General features: G+C 50.5%; 8 protein-coding genes across 8 annotated transcripts; 2 read left to right on the top strand and 6 right to left on the bottom strand.

Moving 5' to 3' along the window:
- Nucleotides 1-97: 97 nt before the first annotated feature.
- Nucleotides 98-3,082, bottom strand: N7455_003529 (Hsp70 family protein; the record flags this gene model as incomplete). Its single annotated transcript, XM_040961306.1, has 1 exon — nucleotides 98-3,082. One exon carries the CDS (start codon nucleotides 3,080-3,082, stop codon nucleotides 98-100), a length of 2,985 nt encoding a protein of 994 aa, XP_040808254.1.
- An 802-nt stretch (nucleotides 3,083-3,884) lies between these two features.
- On the bottom strand, nucleotides 3,885-5,539 carry N7455_003528 (uncharacterized protein; the record flags this gene model as incomplete). The annotated part of the gene is made up of 2 exons (XM_040961288.1): nucleotides 3,885-4,498; nucleotides 4,549-5,539. The coding sequence occupies 2 exons, from the start codon at nucleotides 5,537-5,539 to the stop codon at nucleotides 3,885-3,887; spliced, it is 1,605 nt and encodes a 534-aa protein (XP_040808291.1).
- A 368-nt stretch (nucleotides 5,540-5,907) lies between these two features.
- N7455_003527 (uncharacterized protein) lies at nucleotides 5,908-6,309 on the bottom strand (the record flags this gene model as incomplete). The annotated part of the gene is made up of 1 exon (XM_065604508.1): nucleotides 5,908-6,309. One exon carries the CDS (start codon nucleotides 6,307-6,309, stop codon nucleotides 5,908-5,910), a length of 402 nt encoding a protein of 133 aa, XP_065462999.1.
- Nucleotides 6,310-7,849: 1,540 nt separating this feature from the next.
- N7455_003526 (misato family protein) lies at nucleotides 7,850-9,714 on the bottom strand. The gene is made up of 5 exons (XM_040961264.2): nucleotides 9,576-9,714; nucleotides 9,324-9,526; nucleotides 8,836-9,274; nucleotides 8,246-8,766; nucleotides 7,850-8,171 (listed from the first exon to the last, which is right to left on the bottom strand). The coding sequence occupies exons 1-5, from the start codon at nucleotides 9,645-9,647 to the stop codon at nucleotides 7,910-7,912; spliced, it is 1,497 nt and encodes a 498-aa protein (XP_040808266.1). The 5' UTR covers nucleotides 9,648-9,714; the 3' UTR covers nucleotides 7,850-7,909.
- Nucleotides 9,715-9,990: 276 nt separating this feature from the next.
- Nucleotides 9,991-12,060, top strand: N7455_003525 (uncharacterized protein; the record flags this gene model as incomplete). Its single annotated transcript, XM_040961300.1, has 1 exon — nucleotides 9,991-12,060. The coding sequence occupies one exon, from the start codon at nucleotides 9,991-9,993 to the stop codon at nucleotides 12,058-12,060; it is 2,070 nt and encodes a 689-aa protein (XP_040808267.1).
- A 925-nt stretch (nucleotides 12,061-12,985) lies between these two features.
- N7455_003524 (uncharacterized protein) lies at nucleotides 12,986-14,065 on the top strand (the record flags this gene model as incomplete). Its single annotated transcript, XM_040961277.1, has 1 exon — nucleotides 12,986-14,065. One exon carries the CDS (start codon nucleotides 12,986-12,988, stop codon nucleotides 14,063-14,065), a length of 1,080 nt encoding a protein of 359 aa, XP_040808296.1.
- Nucleotides 14,066-14,437: 372 nt separating this feature from the next.
- N7455_003523 (uncharacterized protein) lies at nucleotides 14,438-16,656 on the bottom strand (the record flags this gene model as incomplete). The annotated part of the gene is made up of 6 exons (XM_040961262.2): nucleotides 16,509-16,656; nucleotides 16,399-16,433; nucleotides 16,260-16,329; nucleotides 16,032-16,199; nucleotides 15,626-15,972; nucleotides 14,438-15,576 (listed from the first exon to the last, which is right to left on the bottom strand). Exons 1-6 carry the CDS (start codon nucleotides 16,616-16,618, stop codon nucleotides 14,438-14,440), a joined length of 1,869 nt encoding a protein of 622 aa, XP_040808250.2. The 5' UTR covers nucleotides 16,619-16,656.
- A 976-nt stretch (nucleotides 16,657-17,632) lies between these two features.
- N7455_003522 (Dyp-type peroxidase) lies at nucleotides 17,633-19,630 on the bottom strand (the record flags this gene model as incomplete). Its single annotated transcript, XM_040961291.1, has 8 exons — nucleotides 17,633-17,925; nucleotides 17,998-18,303; nucleotides 18,365-18,462; nucleotides 18,519-18,629; nucleotides 18,683-18,775; nucleotides 18,834-19,228; nucleotides 19,290-19,524; nucleotides 19,584-19,630. 8 exons carry the CDS (start codon nucleotides 19,628-19,630, stop codon nucleotides 17,633-17,635), a joined length of 1,578 nt encoding a protein of 525 aa, XP_040808273.1.
- Between the last annotated feature and the right edge of the window lie 533 nt (nucleotides 19,631-20,163).

Here is a 20,163-nt window from a genome sequence, read left to right as displayed (position 1 = left end):
TGGGTTGCGTTAGAATGAAAATGAAATGCTCTATACGAGTCAAAAGCGAAAAAAAAATGTAAAATGTATAATGAAAAGGAACAAGGGGGTGGTTATTTTACAGCTCATCTTTGGGAAGATCCTCCTTCTCCTTGGGCTGATCCCCGCCCTTACCCTTGCTTTTCTCGGCCTCGGGCTTCTTCTTTTCCCTAGATGCCTTTTTACCGTTGCTGCCGCTCTTCTTCTGCTGGCCAGCGTTTGCGGTCATCCTCTCGTACATGCGGTTAAGGATACGCTCGAACTCGCGCAGCCGCGAGTCAACCTCCACAACGGTCAAAGCAGGGTCGTCAGACTCGGTAAGCTTCTCTTGCAGACCGAGCTGGGTTTCGAGCCAAGGGTTGGTGGACTCGTAGGCCTGTGTGATGGCCGTGAGGTCGGCGGGAGTGAAGAGGGAGTACTTGGGGCCAGTGGGCTTGGATGTAGCAGCACTCTTGGTAGATGTGGTGGAAGATGAAGAAGCGGAGTATGCGTCTTCATCGAGATCATCGAGGCCCTCGTCAGAAGCGGCGGGGGTTGGGGTCGATGAGCTGGTCTCAGTGGAGCTGGAGGCGGAGGACGCGCTTGAGACCGAGAGGGAAGAGGAGTAGATCTGCTCGTCGTTGTCGATCTGGTTCTTGATCAATTCCTTCATGGATTCGGCGTTTTTCAGCATGTCCTTGAGCAACTGCACGCGTGCTGGGCGAGAAGAGCTCTCCTTCATCCGCTTCAGTGCAGGGTTGACGATGGCCTTTAGGTCCTTGAGCTTCGACTGGAAATCGGCAGTCTTGGCGTTGTCACCCTCTTCGTACAGCCAGTCGCTGGCCTGGGAAACTCTCTCGGAGAGAACAGTCAGCTGATCCGGCTTGACTGCCTTGATGAACTCCTCGTTATCGGCGAGGTCTCGGCTGCGGTAGATGAAAGATTCCAATTCATTAAGAGCCTCTTCGCGGAGGATGCGATCACGATCCGAATTATCGAAGGCAAGAAGGCGGCCGTTGATGCGATCGAGCTCCGCGACTGATGGCGCCGGAGTTCCAAGCGCGACAGACTTCAGGCTGATTGGGATAACTTCAAGCTTGACCTGAGGAGTGGCCTTTGCGTCCTTCTTGGCATCCTTCTTTGCGTCCTTGGTGGACGTGGTGGTGGACTTGGAACTGGCGGAGGATGAAGTTGAGGACTCCGTCTCGGGCTCAAGGGTGATCGATTCACGAGGCTCGCCATCTTCGCCGAGGGGCTCCTGCTCGTCTTTCTTGCCGAGGCCGAAAAAGCCTTTGACGTCTTCAACAATTCCCTTCTTCTCCGACTCCACCTCGCAGCTGACAGTACCGGCCACAACTTCGGGAAGCCCGTCCACGGGGCTGAGGCGGATCGTGAACTTCGTGGTAATATTTGAATTGGTGCAGCCAAAGTTATCCTTAAGCTTGGCAACAGATGCAGTGAGGTTCAGGGTTTGGACACTGAGGATAGGCTGTTCTTCATCCTGAGCAACATGCTGGGCGAAGCTGAATTCGAAATCCTCCAGGTTTTTCACGGTGACTTGCTTCTCGGGACCAACCTGGGAAGTGGCGGTAAACAGCTTCTGGTTTCGTTGCTTGCCATCTGAGTTCCACTTCAAGGAGATGGGGTACGTAGCGGCATCACCGGCGCGAATGTCCTTAACACGGAAACTAGGGCTCAGAGCAGCTCCCTTGAAGGCAGCACCAAACACAGCCGCCTCATCAGCGTTGACGTTGGTTCTAATCTTCTTCGAAGAGCCGACAAAGTTCTCCAATTGCTTCTGGACGAAGGGAGTCCGAATGGCTCCACCGTGAAGCACGACAGATTCGATATCGCTCAATTCAAGACCGGCTGCTGTCAAAGCCTGGTGCACTGGGGTTCCAATACGGGCGACATACTCAGCAGCCATCTTCTCAAAGTTGGCACGGCTCAACTTGTACTTGAAGTTGACATTCTCGTCGTACAGTCCCTCAAAGCTTGTCGAAGTCTCGGTGTTGGCACTCAAAACCTGTCGGAGCTTCTCCGAATCCTTCCAGAGTCTGGACATAGTCTTTCCGTGAGCCTTGATTTCAGTCGGAGTAACCTTATCCTTGAGCTTCTTCTCCTCAACCAAGTGGGCGACCATGTCGTTCACGATGAGATCATTTAGGGAGTCGCCTCCAAGTGACTTGTCCCAACCAGATCCAACAACATGGACTTCCTGGACAGTCTTGTTGAATTTGCCAATATCTTTAACTTTGCGGCTCTGGAACCGCAAAACACTCGCGGTCGTAGATCCAGCACCCATGTCATATACGACGTGGTATTCAGGCTTCTCGCCATCGGAAACACTGGGGAAGGTACGGCTGGTGGCGTAGTTCAGACCGACAGCCAAACCATCACTGACAAGAGCCTGGATCCTCAGACCTGCCAGCTCAGCGGCCAACTCCAGGCTGCGCTTCTCCTCCGCGGTGTAGAACACAGGGTAGGTAATGACGACATCGCGGACATCGGAGCCCTTTCCAGCCAACGAATCAGCATTGGCCTTGATCTGCTTTAACTGCATTGCCAGAATCTCCTCAACCAGAAAGGCTTCCTTCTTCTGCGCCTCTCCCAGCCGGTTGCTGCGGAGAGCAACAGAGCCGCGACCGTCGGGGGCGGACTCCAATTTCAACGCGGGGAACCTGCTCCAATAAGCCTTGACTGCCTCCTCGTTGCCATCATTGAACGGAACGCCCAGCAGAGTCTTCAAGTTGATGTAAATGTCGTCCGGGTACCGAGCCGCGAGGGCGAGCGCATCACCACCATAGAACCGTTCGGGGAAAGGCGCATCACTCTCTCTTGTAGGCTTGAAAGCAACAGCAGCGGACTCCTTGCGCTTCGAATCTTTAGTGAGGACGATCTCAAGCGGAATGCCGGGTTTCACGAGAGCAGCTTTGAAATATTCGGTGCCGATGTCGATGCCCAGAACGGCCGATCCGGCGGCAGAAGCTGGCCCAGCGAAGCTGAGGAGGAATATGAGGAATGGGAGGACCACGAGGGATAGCATTGGCGAGCTCGATAATTGTCGGCGATTTAAGAACGCCATGATCTATGTTTAGGCTCCGGGCTGCGGGAGTTAGCCAAATTGCTGATTTAGGGAGTTGCTTGCAATTTCAATAGGGATAAAGTACCCTTTTTTCACACATATACAGACAAATTGACAGATATTTAATCACTCTACCGGTTTGCCGAATAGTGTGTCGGGGTTCGGGCTAGCTTTGCGCCAGAGGGATGGTCGGATAGAGCTATTGGATAGCCCGAGATTGCTGTTGGTTTGGGCGATGGGTAGTGGGAGAAGATGAACAGGGGAAGAAAATCAGAAAAATGACTCAAAATTAGGCCATTTGAAAGCAAAGGGATACTGTGGCCACTTGGCAGTAACGTAACATGAAGCCTAAAAGAGCTGTTGGATGAGGACACGGGTCATCATGCAAACACACTGGGCGATGTTTGATGTTTGCACTGCTTATCGTTATCGCATTATGTCACAGCCCTAATTTCAAACAGGGCTGAATTGTATACTAGACGACTTGTGAATGCTCGAAGTTTATAATAATTATGGAAACTGTGGGTAAATGTGAATAAATATCAATTCATAGACTAATTTATATATGACTAGAATTAGGGTTCCGTAATCATGGATAAGCAGCGACAAGTCATCAAGAAACTCATTAATAACCATCATCTTGGCATCCTTCAAGAACAGATATTTTCAAATACAATTTTTTTTGTATGTTTTTGTAATGTTTTTTTATGTGCATCGAGATCATCATCTGGTTTCTCACAAGCCACCGCCAAGAGAAATGATATCATATCTCGTCTGACATGTCAACTTCCGTGTAGATCAATTAGAGCAGGGCAAACAGCAGAACCAAGCCAGGGATGAAGGCTGCGGCCGACTTCTGGAAAGCTGGTGCACTGTTGAAAACTGGCGAGGAGGAAGCAGGGGGAGCGGAGGTGGAAGAAGTAACAGGGCTCGACTGTGCCGGGGCAGTAGGCTCAGTAGCTGGAACACTAGGCTCGGTGGCGGTAGGCTCAGTGATTGGAACAGTGGGCTCAGTAGCTGGAACAGTAGCCTCACTAGCTGGAGCAGTAGGCTCGGTAGCTGGAGCAGTGGGCTCACTGGCTGGAACGGTAGGCTCACTGGCTGGAACAGTAGGCTCGGTAGCTGGAGCAGTGGGCTCACTGGCTGGAGCAGTAGGCTCACTGGCTGAAATAGTAGGCTCGGTAGCCGGGACATTGGGCTCCGTAGCCGGGATAGTAGGCTCCGCAGCCGGAGGAGGCACCACGACAGAAGTTGTGGAAACTGTGGGGGGAGGGGGAGTCGTATGCTTGGCGGGAGGGGCTGTGGGCTGAGTGCAACCCTCAGTGCAGGTAGAAACAGACGTCACGGTGATCGTGTTGGTCTGGGTCACGGGGTGGGTATAGGTTGACGTGCCGCTTGTGACGGTGCTCCAGGTTACTGGTCTTATTAGCAATTGTAATTGATGGAACAGTCGGAATTTTACTTACTTGGGCAGGTGGTAGTGGTGTAGGTGGTGGTTACGATAACCGGAGGAGGAGTGACAGCGGGGGTCTCGGTCTCACAGGGAGTGGTAGAAGCGGGAGGAGGCGTGGTGGGAGTTTCGGTCTGGCCAGTCGTAGTGCTGATAGGAGAAGGCGAAGTAGGAGTGTCGGTCTCGCAGGGAGTAGAGCTCGCAGGAGGAGCAGTGGGAGTATCAGTCTCGCATGGAGTTGAGCTCGCGGGGGGAGCGGTAGGGGTATCAGTTTCGCAGGGAGTGGAGCTCGCAGGAGGAGCGGTAGAGGTATCAGTCTCGCAGGGAGTTGAGCTCGCAGGAGGAGCGGTGGGGGTATCAGTCTCGCAGGGAGTGGAGCTCGCAGGAGGAGCGGTAGGGATATCAGTCTCGCAGGGAGTTGAGCTCGCAGGAGGAGCGGTGGGAGTATCAGTCACATGAGGAGTTGAGGTCGGCGTCGTATAGGGAGGCAGAGTTGGAGGCAAAGTTGTGGTATCAGTCTCGCACGGGGTCGAGGTAGGTGTCACAACAGGTGTCGATGTAGGCGTCACGACTGGGGGAATAGTAGTCGTGTCGGTCTCGCATGGGGTGGAGGTCTCAACCGGCGGGGGAGTCTCAACAGGTGTCGATGTAGGCGTCACGACTGGGGGAATAGTAGTCGTGTCGGTCTCGCATGGGGTGGAGGTCTCAACCGGCGGGAGAGTCTCAACGGGTGTCGAGGTAGGAGTCACAACTGGGGGAACAGTAGGCGTGTCGGTCTCGACAGGTGGGGGAGTCTCAACAGGCGGAGTCTCAGTCTCGCAGGGAGTGGTCTCTTCTGGGGGACCACCGCCGCCTTGACCACCATCACCGCCCCACCAAGGACCACCGCCGTCATGGTTATCACCACCGCGGACAGCAATGTGAGCCTTGCCAGCATGTCTGGGGGTAATGACCATGCCAGACGCCAAGGTAGCGGCGTACAGCAGAACGATTGGAGCGCCCCGCATCTTGACTAGCAAACGAATGGTTTTTATGTACTGGAATAGCTAGGGCTGATATGTTCCTTGAAACGAAGGACGATAGGAACCGTAGCGAGAGAGTTCCTAAACGAGCAATATAGACAATTGAGATATTTCTAGGAGCGAGGCTGGGAGCAAACGGGGAGATAGGGCAGGTTTATATGTGCCTCTGTGGTCAGGTCTCCTCAGAGCTCCAATTCCTGTTTGGTCAGCTCACTTGATAGCTCCGTTCTGTTGGCCATTGGGTTAGTGTGGACCAACTGGTACCATATTGGGCACTCGGAATAGAAAGTCAGAAAAAAAAAAGTGGCGCTCATATTCTAACGCCAACCGGAACTGACATAAACGACTAGTATTCAGCAGTTGACCCGCATATTCCCAGCCAAGAGGCTGGTCATGGTATATGGTGTACCAGAACCTGGATGCAGAGGCGCATGTACACGGGCCCGGTTGACTAGACGACCAGGTACTAGGGTTGAGCCAATGATAACTTGACCTGGTCTCAGATATTGGCGTGTTGTTCGTCGACCCCAAAAACCTGAGTTGGAATGTCCAAAGTCAAAGTGTCCAGAACCGGATGGATGGGCGGATCGGCCGATTGACTCTAATGATGCAGGTCGGTTCTTGGCAATGCGGGAGATAGCTCTGGGGTTTTCCGTCACAGTACCGAGTATGTGCATAGCTTCAGTCAGGATTTGCGAGTTCCTGTCCTTTTTTTTTTTTTTGGTTGTCTGTTTCCATTTGTCTTGATTCTCCATAGTGATATGAAATCTGGTATGAAAAATGTCTCTTCTCCACGTCATGAGACCGAGCTATGAATAGCTCTTAAGTTCGGCCCACAACCCCATTTGTCCAAGTAAAAAGTGTGGGGAAACATCACGAATGACAGTAGAAATTGGTACTGCTGTACGAAGTATGTCTAGAGTAAAGTAAGTGGGAGTAAACCTTGGAACTCTGGTAAGGCATAAAAAAAAATATCAGGAACAGTGGCCCGATATCGGTGATGCCCGTCTAGAGTCTAGACTTGGGTCATCAGGGTCTATTCCAGGCCGGGCGATGACTGCAAAATGGCCGATCAGTTTGCTGTGGATCTGTGTTGACAAATGTGAGTACACAGTGTTATTGGAGCGGAGGACGGAGCAGTCACAACTGCCCCTGGACAAGTGTCTAATGCAGGTGACGCGGGCCCCAACATTTGCAAGTCTCGCAAAAGGGTGTTAAGCCAACACAGGACAGTGGATATTGTGGCACACGCCCTGGACAACTCTCGACAGCGCTGAAGACCCTGGTCTCTTTTTCCCTTTTCCCCTAAAAAAATATGGGAAGTTCCCGAGTCCCCCCGCGATTGGCGTGTTATGGATCTCCCACTATGGATCCTATATAGTGGTGATGTCAGCGTCTTGTTTTTTTCTCTTTTTTTTCTATTTTTTTTTCTTCTGTTTTTCTCTGTTTTTTCCCTCTTTTGATCTTGGTTCGGCCCTGAGATATCATCTTTCCCCTTTTTCAATGTTCGTTCCCTACATCTGACGTATACAATATGGATATTTCGGAACTTATAGGGCTACCCCATTCTTCCACGGCTGTATGATGGGAAGTCAATCTGTTCCAACCTTCTCCCAGTCCAGACTATTGGAATTTTCAATCGGACTGATGACGCGCTCAATCTTGTTTGGACAAGAAAAAGGAAGAATGGTGGGGTAGATGAGCTGTTGGACTTTATGAGAATAAACCTACACAATATACAACATGCACTGCATAGGCGTTGTACATGCACTTGGACCATTGCACAATACTATGTAGTCACATAACGAGAAACCTTTGGAATCCTTGAAATTATACCAGCCTTCTTCCAGGATACAGAGGGATTCATCCATTCAGAATATGCGGGGGCATTGCAAGGTTCAAATGTTACCAAGGAACCTTCCATTTTATACTCTACTCCATAGTATCCATAGTACGTTTCCCAAGGTTCAAATATCTTGCCAGTATCTAAAATTAGGATATATGTCTTAAACACTAAAGCCTTCGGGCCTTGAGGGAAATATGATCCAAGAGATCCCAGCCTTTTAAATTGCAGTGAGTTTAGGAGGCTGGGTGTTTTCCCATTCATGCCTACGGAGTAGGTGGCGCACATATCCAGTCATCGCACCTCATAACGATGAATGCTACTATGGGGTGATACTTTACACAAGGCCTTGAGCCACAGAATCTTTCCAGGTCTGTTCCGGGGTATATAGTGGTGGTGTTGCATACTCCGTATATTGGACCTGCGTAATGGGGGGCAAGTACCGCGCGAAACCGGCTATATATATACCCTGTCATTTTTAGATTGTGATGATATCAACATATGTTCTTAGTCTAGTCATCCTCATCGTCCGAGCCGCTACTCCACCCCGTCTCGTAGTACTCTCGAATCTCGCCAAGTCCATTTACCAAGGCCTCACGCTCATCAACTGAGACCAAACGTCCGGCCGTTGCCGAGATAGCCTTGATCCTCTGAGCTGTCCTTGTCGAGGCGGTCAATGCGGTAAACACATTTACTCCAGTACCTGCCTCCGGGGTGGGGAACATGTCGTGTGGGAAACTGTCAAGAATAGGCATGCTGAGTGGCGTGTGGAAACTATAATGGTGGTATAGAATGTGAGCGTCCTGGCTGAGACAGTGAAAGTAAATGCGCAAAATGGGGAAACCTACCTTTGCAGCATCGACTCTGAGTTGTACCGTCTAACTTTGCGAAGGTACCCAACGTCTGTGTCCTCCGTGGACTCACTGTCCCTTGCCGGTTCTTCTCCACGGGTTACTTGGACTTGATTGAAGATGTGAGCGCCCTTACTGTACTCGCCGTCATAGGCGAAGTCAATGTCAAATTCAATTTCGGCTTTCGTCGGCCCATCCTCATTGGACGCTTCCTCGGTCTGACCGTCATTGATTTTGATTTTGTTGATAGAAGATTGCAATTCGAAGATGGTGTGCGTGCCATCTTCCCCAGCGAGGGAGGCCTCGAAATGCTGATATGGCCGCAATCGGGAAGGCAGTGTGACCGTCTCAATAGCCGAGGCTAGCAGGGCTGTTTTCTGCCATTCTGATTGGCGATCAACATTGAGGTAGCCAGGCAGGTTATGCGGAACGTCGATAATTGGAGAATAGAGCGAGGCCAGTGGGGAGATCGAGCAGAGTGACCTGGCCTTGTTCGTATCCTTCTTGAACTGGTGATGCTATACAAAGTTCGAAACTTAGCCAACCGAGGTCGCGATTCTTCAAATTAGCACTACTGTGTCACTTACCCGTTGGGTCCTGGTGCCGTCTTCAATAGCCCACACCCAAATACTTTTCTTTCCAAATTCATCCCTTAGTCTTTCCATATACTGGGCAGCGAATCCGCCCCAGGCATCATCTGACCCGGAGAACAGTTGTAGCGCCCGCAAGTGGTCACATTCTTCAAGAAGAGGTCTCAGGTCACGGTCGAGCAGGTCATGCTCCTTATCAAGGTCTTTGAATAACTCTTCCCCGACATTCCAATCCTCAAAGGGCATGGTCTGGGAGTTTAAGTCATATTCATTTAGCTGGACAATGGACCTCGGGTGATAGTACACTCTGTTGTAGTCTGACCAGTAGCGTACAGACTCTGAGGTCAGGCGAGGGGCTGTAGTTCCCAGATCCAAGCTTTTCTGATATTCACTTTGTTGGATTGGAGTTTGCTTTTGGACTATCTCTCGTCCATCCCTGCCAGATATTAGTTTGAAAACCTTTTCTATCGATTTGAGCCGCATACCATAATCCTTGGCCTGCTGTGGAGTCTTCACTGAGCTCGTAAAGTGCATTGTATCTGCGCAATGTTCCAAATCCGCCCTTCAGATCATAGATTACTGTGCGTGGAGTGTAAGTCTCAGAGCCATCTGCTCCAACACCCGGTCGAAAGTGAACATCATGATCAACATCAGACTGTTCTCCATCGTTGTATGTAAAGTATGATTCCTAGTTATATATCAGACAAAAATTCGTACCCGACGGTAGATGACAGTACCTGCAGATTCCAAAAGTGTGTTGCTAGATAGTTAGCCCGCTGGCCAAGCTGAAGTGTGACAATTTCATGCATATTGATGGATGAAAATGACCAACTCGCAGTGTAGCCCCTCAATAAATTTTGATATCGACAATGCCCGCCTAAAGACGCACAGACATAGCCAAAAGTGACGCTAGTCCTGATGTGGGGGAGTACCGCACGTGAGTGTCTAACCATATTTGGGAAGGTGCAGAGAGTCACCAGGGCAACAGTCACCTGATCATTCCAAAGAGGGCAATAAACATGTTTCTGTGGGTGCGTCACCACCCTAACTCCACAACGGTGATTTTCCCTCGTGAATCTCCTTCAATCCTGTGATGATTCTTTGACCTTGTGATCTTCATCGGCTGGATCCATTACTTGTCAAGTATCTGCGATGGAGTCTCCAACACGTCCCATCCTGAGCCCCTCAAAAGCGCTGAATCCGGTTTCGCCGGAACGCATGAATCAACAAAACATACCCGCGTCTCCCTCACTACCCTCCGATCTTCTCACACTACATCACAAAAGCACCAGGGGTGTTTCGGAAGTCCAAGCCAAAGTGGCGTTTCTAAACGGTCTCTCTCGAGGAGGCAGCCCTGCCAACTCCGCAGCCAACAATGCTGCTCTACAACGGGCTATCCTGGGCCGCGAGGAAGCCGAGTCCGCCCTAGCCACCGCACAAGAAGATTTATCCGAAGCACAGACACGAGAACGCCGGATCAGTGAACGCCTCGAGTCATTGCTAGAAGAGCTACACGGGACGAAAGAACGCCAGGCCCACGAACGATCAATTTTCGAAAAGGAAATCCGAAAAGCCCGCAAAGAAGCTTTTAGGGCTGGATCGACCTTGGTAAAACTTCAGGAAGAATTGAAACAAGCGAAATCAGAGGTCAGAGCACTGAAAGACGAAGTGGGGGCAGAACGCGAGGCGAAGGACAAGGCCAAACAGGAGGCATTCGAGCGCGCCTATGCTCTGGCTGGTCTTACGGAGGAACTCGAAGTCCTGAAAGAGAAATTCCGTGCCCTCGAAACAGACAACCACTCGAGCACTCTGGAAGTCCGCGCTCATGAGATTCGGAAAGAAGATTTCGGAAGACTGTCAATAGCAGAGGGCGACCTCGCGTTCTTGACCACCCCGCGCAGACCGAAGCGGGCCGCTGCGGGATCTGTTCGATCCCCAGCTCCGGCACGCGAAGAAGACCACGCAGAAGCCACTCCTCCCAAACGCCCACGTTTGTCGGACTTTGCACCAAAGACGGAGAGTGAACAACCCGAATCCGAGACGGCTGCTGAGGTGGACGAAAATGTGTTGGAGGAGATGAAGGAAGAGCTAGTCTTTGAGCGTCGTCGCAGAGTCGCAGCTGAAGATATGGTGCATTTCCTGAACATTGAGTGCCAGTTCGAACGCTGCTCTTGCAGGCTTGCTGAGAGCCAAGGCCGTCGCTACATTTACGACGCTGATTACTATAACAAATTCCAAAAGCCTCAGATCGAGGCGGAAGAGAAAGCTCGTGCTGAGCAAGAAAGCATTCAACAAGCAAGCATTGAACAAGCCCGTGTGAACCAAGCGCAATCCCACCGAGCTAGCACCCCCGAGGCCAGCCCTCCCCCTCCTCCACCTCCCGTCCACCGATCTCCTCTTCACCAGGCCCCCACTCCCCAGGTGAGATCTCCTCAACACAGCGTCCACCAGGAAGAACCCGAGCCAAGTCGTACACCTCTGGCCGCGCCACCTGTTCCTGTCCACCAGCACACCGCGCCTAGTGTGAAGGCCGAACCCACGGATCTTCCCAAGATGCAGATGCCAGCCGAGCCCCTGGTTACATTTTCCCCAGAGACCGGCACATTCACGACATTCCCATCTCCTCTCCGAGATAACATCAGACCTCTGCGGTTGGATTTTTTCGACACACCTGATCTCGCCGAGCCTCAGCCAGATGTCCATAAAGTTCATATTGGTGCCTCTGCATCCCCCGACCAACAGGTCGCCTCGTTCACCCCCTCTGGGGAGCCGGCTCGGGCCAGAATGCCTCGCCCCATCCCATCAGATGGTGTCGCCGAACACTCGCGTGCACCGCTATCCGTGGAGGCAAGGCCGTCGAGACGTGTCGAGCGAGATCCCCATGGATACCGCCAGCCCATCAACCCCCCAAAGCGAGCTCCTTCCCGACAAGAGCCACAGTCACAGCGCACTTCACACCCTGGCGTTCCCGACACACCCATCGACCGCGAACAAGCCCTCGCGCAGATCAGGGCACGACGAGGCCGTACCCATAGCAAGCAGCGATCAGTCAGTGCCAGCGAGCCTGGCCGCGCAGCTCGTGCCTCGGCGGGATCCAACCCGACCCCTGCTCGGGGACCTCGACGCCTTCCCAACCCCAATCTTCGGGCTGATTCGAGGACCGAGAATGAACTTGGTGAACGCCGAGATATGAGTGCTCCTGTTCGGATGTTCCGACGTTAATGAATGCCCCTGGGATGTATATCTCATGATGCATATTTATGCCTTTCTTTTGCATGGTCTGCCGGTGCTTGTCGTTTCCTCTAATACCCCCCGGCGCTGCATCAATTTGTCTTTATTTCATTTGCATGGCGATTGGAAGCAATATGTTTTGTTTGTTTTGTGTTTGGATCTTTTAGCTCCGAGGTCATGAGCCTCAGTATACTACGGATTTAATTCCCCAACTGTCTGACCTTCCTTTGATGCAATTTCGGCTTCACTGTCTGTGTCCCTCTTTTCATATTTCCTATGTCTGTCTGATTTTTCTTCTTCTGTACATAGATTTTGATTGTTGAGAGAGAATTCTATTTTATCATCATCGCAGTCTTCATCATCGCGCAATCTTAGGTTTATCAAGGGTTATCCGTTGTTTAGCGCATTCTCAGCCGTTTTTATGGTCTATACTCTATCTAGCTACAACAACAATAGCGGGGAAAATATCTAAACCAAAGACTACCAAAAAGTCTATCAAAAAGACGTGCTAAGGCCGCATAAGCGGCGGGCTAATTGTACGATACATGCCAAAACTTGAATCAAATGAAGTATATTTAATATATGCCTAACGAGAGACAACATCTACGCCCCAGAGTCTAGTCTGTATTCAACCATGGTCCCTAGGGGATATTAGGGCCTAATATATACACCTCCAGCGTAAATCTAGGGTTCTTTCCACGGTTAAAATGCTCTTATATAACCACTCAGGTGTACCTGCCTAGTTAGGTAGCGGTCTCAGTTGGCCATATGATTACGCACTACTTCTTCTCTCCAATCATCTCAAGTCTAGATACTACATAGCACCTAGGTATCACTTCCTTTCACCTTGTCTCGTTGAGCAAAGACTCACAAATCTCCTACCAAGTTCAGCAAGTCGACACTTGTTGGGCTTATGATGGCGGATTTGGGAAGCCCAAGTCCATCCGTCACATCTGACCTTTCCACCTTCGAATGCCAAGTATCTCCGAAGAATACTTTGGAGAGCTACCGGCTTTCACATTCAGCAGATGACACAGTCCCCTTTTTCCAGATCGTTTTCAAGTACCTGCCCTCAGATGGGCAGCGTAACCTCATTGAAGCCTTATCTGGATGTCAAGATGATAATGCGATTAGACAACATGCTGAGAGCCTAGACACTGGCCTTCTACGCCCTATGTTGTCCATCGGTGGAAAAACTCCGGCCATCACCCCCTCCCCCCGTCTCGATGACTCGATCGACAACGTGAACAGCTTTGATGGACAACAAGTGACACACACTGACCAGCAGCGACTCCACCGGAACTGCTTGGCTCGTGATGGCTACCAATGCGTGTTGACAAAATGCTGGGACGTTGGAACTACCCCACACCCCCCTAGACGACCTGTGCACTCGTTGCAAGCAGTTCACATCCTTCCGTCCTCCCTCGGGAGGTTTGGAACCGACGACGAGCAAGATGGAATGTCCGAGGTATGGGCTAACATTTTCCGATACTTTCCAAGCTTACGCTCCCATCTTAACCTGATGTCGGGGGATGTTAATCGCGAAGACAATATCCTGATGATGGCTTCTGTGTTTCATGAACAGTTCCGCAAGTTTCGGTTCATTCTTGAGGCAACGACAGTACCAAACCGGTATCGATTGAAGAAATTCCCGAATCATCCATACCTTCTAAAGTACCCGACGGAGACATTCATCGCCCTTACAAATCATGACGACCGTTTCAGAGATCCAAACCCAGAGTTTCTGGCGGTGCATGCTACCATCGGTAATATCCTCAATGCTAGTTGGCGCGCTGGAATCATTGAAAAACTGCTGCGAGATTTTGAGGATGCTGATCCCCTACTAGCAGAGGATGGAAGCACAGACATCAGCGGCCTGCTATCCGTGAGTAGACTGTCGGTTTTGAGTTCACATCGCAATACAGTCGACGACGCACTTATCGAGGCCAATCGAGGACCCGTTCAAGCTGAAATACAAAAATCGGAAGATGAGTAATTGAAATTAAGATTGAATGGCTTGGACTATTTGTTACAATGAGCAATACTCATATTGTTTTCACATTCCAAGCCTCTTTTACCAGCTATACTCTAGCTACAACACTAATAAGAGGGAAAATATCTTAAAAGACATTTGAAAAGACCTTCAAAAAGACTAAAAATTCTACACCAAAAAAGAGTACCAAAAAGACGTGACAAGGTATAAGCGGCCAACTATTCTTATATGATATATGTCAAACTAGGATCAAATGAACCATATGCAGAAATTTGTATTGACCTACAATGTATAATATGTGCCCGACAAGAAACAATGTCCTCTCATGAAGATCTTCACAAAAGGGATCTCAAGGATAAAACAGAGAACCAGCCTCTACAAAACCGAGATCCCACAGCATCTAATCCTCGCACTATCAACCTTCGCACCACGACCCCACCACAAAGAAACCAACTCCTCAACAAAGACACGGTCCGTCGCACTCCACACATCAAGCCCCATCTCCGCCATATCTGCCACTGTAATAGTGACCGTGTCATGCGAACCATCGTCCCGGTGACCAGCTCTCGACCCATGACTCGCAGACCCGCTCACACTCGACCGCTGCCGAAGCAAAGGCGAATTCCCCTCGTCGCCGTGGATAGACTGGCGAGACATGGAAAGTGAAGCATCGGCATCATCATCTTCATCGATATACGGCGCATCATTATACGCCTCGTCATCAAGGTCGCTGTCAGAGCGAGCGATGGCGCCAGCCAACGTAACAAAGATCTGTGACGTTAGACGGCGGAAGTACGCGACCAGCGCGACTTCGAGCGGCTGTTGCTCTTCCTGGAGGGGGTTGCGGGGTGGGTCGGCGTGGGAGGTTGAGTTGTAGGGTGGGCGGGAGAGACTCTCAACGCTTGCCAGAAGGCGGGAGTCTTGTTCTATCTGCTGTTCTTCCTCTTCCTCCGAGAGGCCGTCGCGGTTCTCGCCGGCGGAGGCCCACCAGATGAAGGAGGTGTAGGCTAGCCGGGTCCAGGAGATAGGCTCGACGACGGCGCTGGAGGAATAGGTTGAGTCTGTGTCTGAGGGGTCTTGTTCTAGGGATGCGGGGCGGTCGTTGGAGAATTGGCGGAGTCCGCGGCGGAGCATTGCGTAGCGACGGGCGTCGCGCTGGGTTGCTTTTAGCTCGATTTGTTGAGTTTGGTTGGGTTTGCCGCCTGTGTTATGGATGAGGGAGATTTTGGGGAAGGCTCGCTCGGCAGTTTGTTGTGAGTATGGTGCGGGGAGGGTGACGAGAATGTCGAAGAGATTGGGCTTCATGGTCAGGACGGTGTCGGTGGAGCAGGCGATCCAGCTTGGATCTATCTCGAGGTCTATGATGCTGCGCGATGGATCGAAGGAGGAAAGGTAAGGTATATCATGAATGCCGACGTTGAAGAGGGGGCGGGGGCGTAGTGGTGGTATGCGATCGTCGGGGAGTAGCTGCAGGAGGGAGTTTGGCAATGATGCTAAGAGAGATAGATCATATACTGAATCCGAATTAGCAGTATATCGATTACAATGCGCATAGGAACGTACCGTATTTGCACGATGAGTGTACAGGAGCCTCGCCCATAAAGAGAATGCGCTTGCGCAGCAAAGCTGCTCTGTATAAAGGGAAGATCAAAGGTCCGAAACACTCAGTGAAATCTGGAAGCGATGAAGCGGGGTGGAAGGGTGTCAAGGCCGGCCTGAACGCTTCCAGCACCATTGCATCGCTGAAGGCGCGGTTGCGACTGTGATCTGGTCGCTCGCCGGGTCGGAATCGAAGACTAAGAGGCGAGTCCAGGGGGGAGTCAGGCGCTGCAGAATCGGTCCCTCCTATCTTATATGTGTCCCAGTAATCGCATAGATGCTGCATATCCGACATGTTCTCGGCATATTTCCTATCGAGCACCAGGGTCAGTCGAGATCTCGTTCATCGCGGAGGCCTGGAGATACGAACAGTGTCAGTTCCTTGAGCCTTGGAGCGTGTCGCCAGCTTTTCCCAAGTCTTCCGGTGCTGAGGGGCACCAGAACTCCGATCGCAAACATCTTCGCATTGCGTTCGGCCTCGGTGGCGGGATGATTGAGGAACGCGCTGATACCGGCATACTGTTCATGAACGAAGTACCTAAAGGAGCGCATCAGTAAATATCGGATCCAAAGCTTCTGAATACGCCGAAAAACATACACCAGGTCTTCAGTCACATTGTGCAGCCCAGAGGGCAGCGATTTGTATTCCACAACCCCTTCAACCTCAACTATTCACTCGGGGGTCAGTATCGCGTGTCGGAGCGATTGTAACCTCGGCTAGATAATTGATTGCTCACCTCCCGGCGCAGTTCGCTTCCACGAGACGACATATCTATTGTCGCAGAATGTCAGCAATAGGTTCCTAAGCTTGAGGGCTGCGATGCCCAGGGGAGGGAGTAGGAATTACCCGGCTCTGATGTCGAAGCTAATGACGAACAAGGCGGCAATGGCTGGTGGCGACTCCATATTGGAATGTGAGACGTCAATGCCCAAAGGCCTAGGAGATGCAGATACCATTTTCAAAGAGAATCATGGGGTGCAACGCCATTCAAGCTGTGTCGGGGAATCACGGTAAGTTGAGGGGTGCGCCTCGTAAGGGGACCTTGGCTATGCGGAGTTGGTGCCTTAGGCACCAACTTCGGGATCTATAACGACCTCGACAAGCCAACCATTCACCATCTCTCGCCTTGTGCTCTCTGGTTGCAGAAATATACACATTTATTACCGCAGTGTCACTCGAGAATAAACCTTCGATGTAATGGTGAGACTTTGACTCCGCTTCTTGTCCCTCATACATCCCCACTCAGCTTCGATCGCTCCCCGATCGATCATCCCTAGACGGCCAACGCCACCACCCATCTTCCAGCTTCTTTGTGGAAAGTTGTAGTCCGTTAAGATGCAGAGGCATATATCCCCTGCCGAGGTCGGATGGAGGTCCTTTATAAATTGGTTGTAAGCCAGGGAAACCGTAATCGAGCACTTCTGACGATGCTTAAGCTCTCTATATTGCCCATTCATCTAGTTTAATATTAGGAACCTCTTCTTAGGCTAGAGTTCCACCTCCTCCTCATATAATATCGTACGCTATCTCGAATGGTAACGTATTCGGTGGCGTGCTCGACGATAGGTAGGAATGAAGCAGAAGTAGTGCTCATTGTCACCAAGTGAGCTGATTTGATAATGACCATCAATTATATATTGCCAGCTTTGATGTTTCTCTTTTTTCCTAAGATGGAGGACCGGGTTGCAGATCAGTGCTCAAAGACAAAGGACTTTTCAACGTCTTGGGTAAATTATACGCAAGGTTCAAAGTAAAGATCTGGTAACTTGTTTCGGTTTCTAGGCTTTGTTGAATGATTATATTTGATTACCAAAGTTGTTCTAGTGCTTATATAACAACCAATAGTAGGCATGATATCAAAGAGGCCAAATGTATGTTTTAAAAAAGAAATATTCTCCCCGGGATATTGATTATATCAAGACTATATAGCACGATATCTACTACAGTGATGGCTTTCAGAGTTCCCACAATTAGGCATTTTCTTCACGAAGACTTGCCAGCTTCTCTTGGTCAAAGATACCAGGACCTGTGAGCTCGTTCTCCAATGTTGAAATAGAAGGCACAAAGAAGTAATCGCCTCCCTTTTGAACAACCCAGCTGTCGAGGGGCATGCGGGCCTCGGTAGGATATTTTCCATCAGGAAGACCGATAGAGCGAGGCGGGTGGTGGTCCAGTCTCTGGCCCACAAACGCATCGATACCCGGACCATCACCACCGACAAAGTTGCTCTTGCGGTCGGGGAAGTGGTGGTTGCTTGCCCAGCCTAGAAAAAGTCAAATGTTAGTAAGGCCCCTTTGTCAAACGTTATGTCTGAGTTCAAGATTTTAGTGCTTACGGGTAGTCAAGAAGTTGAATCCATTTCGGATATCGCTCTGGTAGCAGACGAACAAAAGCCCACGTTCCTTGTCCGCGGCCGACTTCCGATCAGTCATTTCTTCGGCTGAGACTTCCTCGCCATATGGAATTCCTCGGCGGATAATAACAGCATGGTCGTGCTCTAAGTCAGCTCGTGGTCTCATCTTCCGGGTGTGTGCCGCGAAGGGGCACTTGTTGTGCTCCTCGATAGGGTGGTAGTCGAAGTTGTTTGATGAGAAGAGGCTTTGGTCCGAGTCATCATGAGGAGACTCATCCACAGGGGTTCCTTGACATTGTTCAGCAACTTGTTACGCAAATATTCAACAGGATTGGCTTTTGTCACTAACCGTTCTTCCATCTTCCCATCAAGTATGCAGCAAGCTTCTCGGCTGGCTTGGGGTGGTCTTGAGTGAAAGGCGCATGCTTCGCATTTTCCTCCATGAACCTATAGACTCGGTCAATGCCAAATACTTATAAGTGGAACAACCAGAGGTCACTTACTCTTCGAATTCAGGAACAAGTTGCTGGAGGTCACGGAAAACAAGGAAACTGCCATCCTTGGCCCATGCCGGTTGGCCCATAGGGTCGCCCTCATGCCCGCAAACAATCAATCTGCATTTCATCAGTCTGAGAGGCCTTCGTTTAGCGACTGTGAGAACACTTACCCTGACTTTGTGGCTTTGGGTTCCTTTCCCACGGGTTGTCTTTCATCCCAGCCCTCAATTATAGGCTGGCTGATGCCATCCTTGAATCCAAAGCTGAATATAAAGGTAAGCTTGGCCCGTAAAGACTCTCCGGCGTTTGATAAGTACTTACTGTTCTTTTCCTTTCATCAGGCCTGGACGAACGTTGCCCTCTCTGATCAGGGTCAACTCGATAGAAGGGTCCTTGCTGAGGACATATGTGTCTGGGTTGAGAGGTTCTCCCTCCTCGGCTAGGAAATGTTGCTTCACCTCGCTGATCTTGGTATCCAAATCACGCCTCAGGCTTGCGGTGACCGTAATAACACCATCAATAAGTCTCTCGCCATCGCTGGTAGGTTTGTATTGCTCTCGAAGCTCATCGGGGTTGTCCCACCCCTCGCCCACAAGATCCGCATACATGCCCTTTTCGAACAGTCCACCACGAAGTTGTTGCTTCCGGAAGATTGTAGATAGCTGCCTGTCCTTCTTAACGAGGGCCTGATCATTGACGTTCACAAATGCTCCAAGCTATGGGTAATCGCTTATCAGTATCTGATGTATGGTAGTAAGAGCGGTTGGAAAAACCTACTGCTTCAAGACCAGTCGAGGTAAAGGCAATGTTGATTCCAGGTAAACCTTCAAGCTTAGCGGATCTCTTGGCGAGTTCGGCTTCCTTCCTTGCCTTCTTAATGATCTCGCCCATCTCACAGGCATCTTGGCCCGTTGTGATCTTGGGAATAAATGTCTTCAGCCGATTCTTGAAATCAACTTTGTTTCGAACACGGAAAAAGAGGAAGGATTGGAATCTTTTGGGAAGACCGGGCCTGACGAAGGTAAGTATTATGAAAGATCTTTCCGATATATGAACATTAGGGAAACATACCAAACATCGCCCTGGATATTCGACTTAATGGCCGAAGTAAGACTCATGATGGAAAGTTAAACTCTTGAAGAGTGTACAATCCAATGTCAGTGAAGGCTACTGTCAAAACCACACAGGTTGGCCTGAGGGGATGGGATAATTATATGAATAGAGAGGGGGTGACTCGCCGTCTTCTCACTCAACAACTATTTCATTTTCCCACGAAAAAAGCAAACGTAGGATGCGGGGCAGGACAGGTCTCTGATTGAACCACACGTAGCAGCCACTGGATCAGATCGCCCCTTACGGAGTAGATATGGAGCATTCGACACCGACATTAGTACTGAGTGAGGTCTAAGAGCAATGTTCGATCATAGCCAGATTCAGCTGTGTGGGCATCTCTGGGGCGAGAAGAGAACGGCATACTCCATATCACGCCTTGACTACTATTGACCTGAGTTTGCGAACCAATTGCCCCACAAGCCATTAATCGAATGTATTCCTAATTCAGAGATGATAATAGGGTCGCATTTCTTCTGATAGCAGAGATCAACATAGCCCACTTTCCAGTCACATTTGGCGGGTGGGTCACCTTCGAGCA

The sequence above is a fragment of the Penicillium solitum genome (assembly GCF_028829755.1).
Source record: "Penicillium solitum strain IBT 25940 chromosome Unknown utg000001l_segment0_segment0, whole genome shotgun sequence".
Taxonomy (NCBI): Eukaryota; Fungi; Ascomycota; class Eurotiomycetes; order Eurotiales; family Aspergillaceae; genus Penicillium; species Penicillium solitum.
Note: the sequence above shows the minus strand (reverse complement) of the source record. Positions and strands in the feature narration are given on the sequence as shown.

Bases quoted from the DNA above. Each gene is read 5' to 3' on its own strand.
- N7455_003526 (XM_040961264.2), bottom strand. From the start codon at position 9,647: ATGCATGAAATTGTCACACTTCAGCTTGGCCAGCGGGCTAACTATCTA. The intron at 8,767-8,835 runs GTAAGTGACACA...AACTTTGTATAG, and splicing joins ACGGCACCAGGACCCAACGG to CATCACCAGTTCAAGAAGGA. The intron at 8,172-8,245 runs GTAGGTTTCCCC...CCACCATTATAG, and splicing joins TCAGAGTCGATGCTGCAAAG to TTTCCACACGCCACTCAGCA.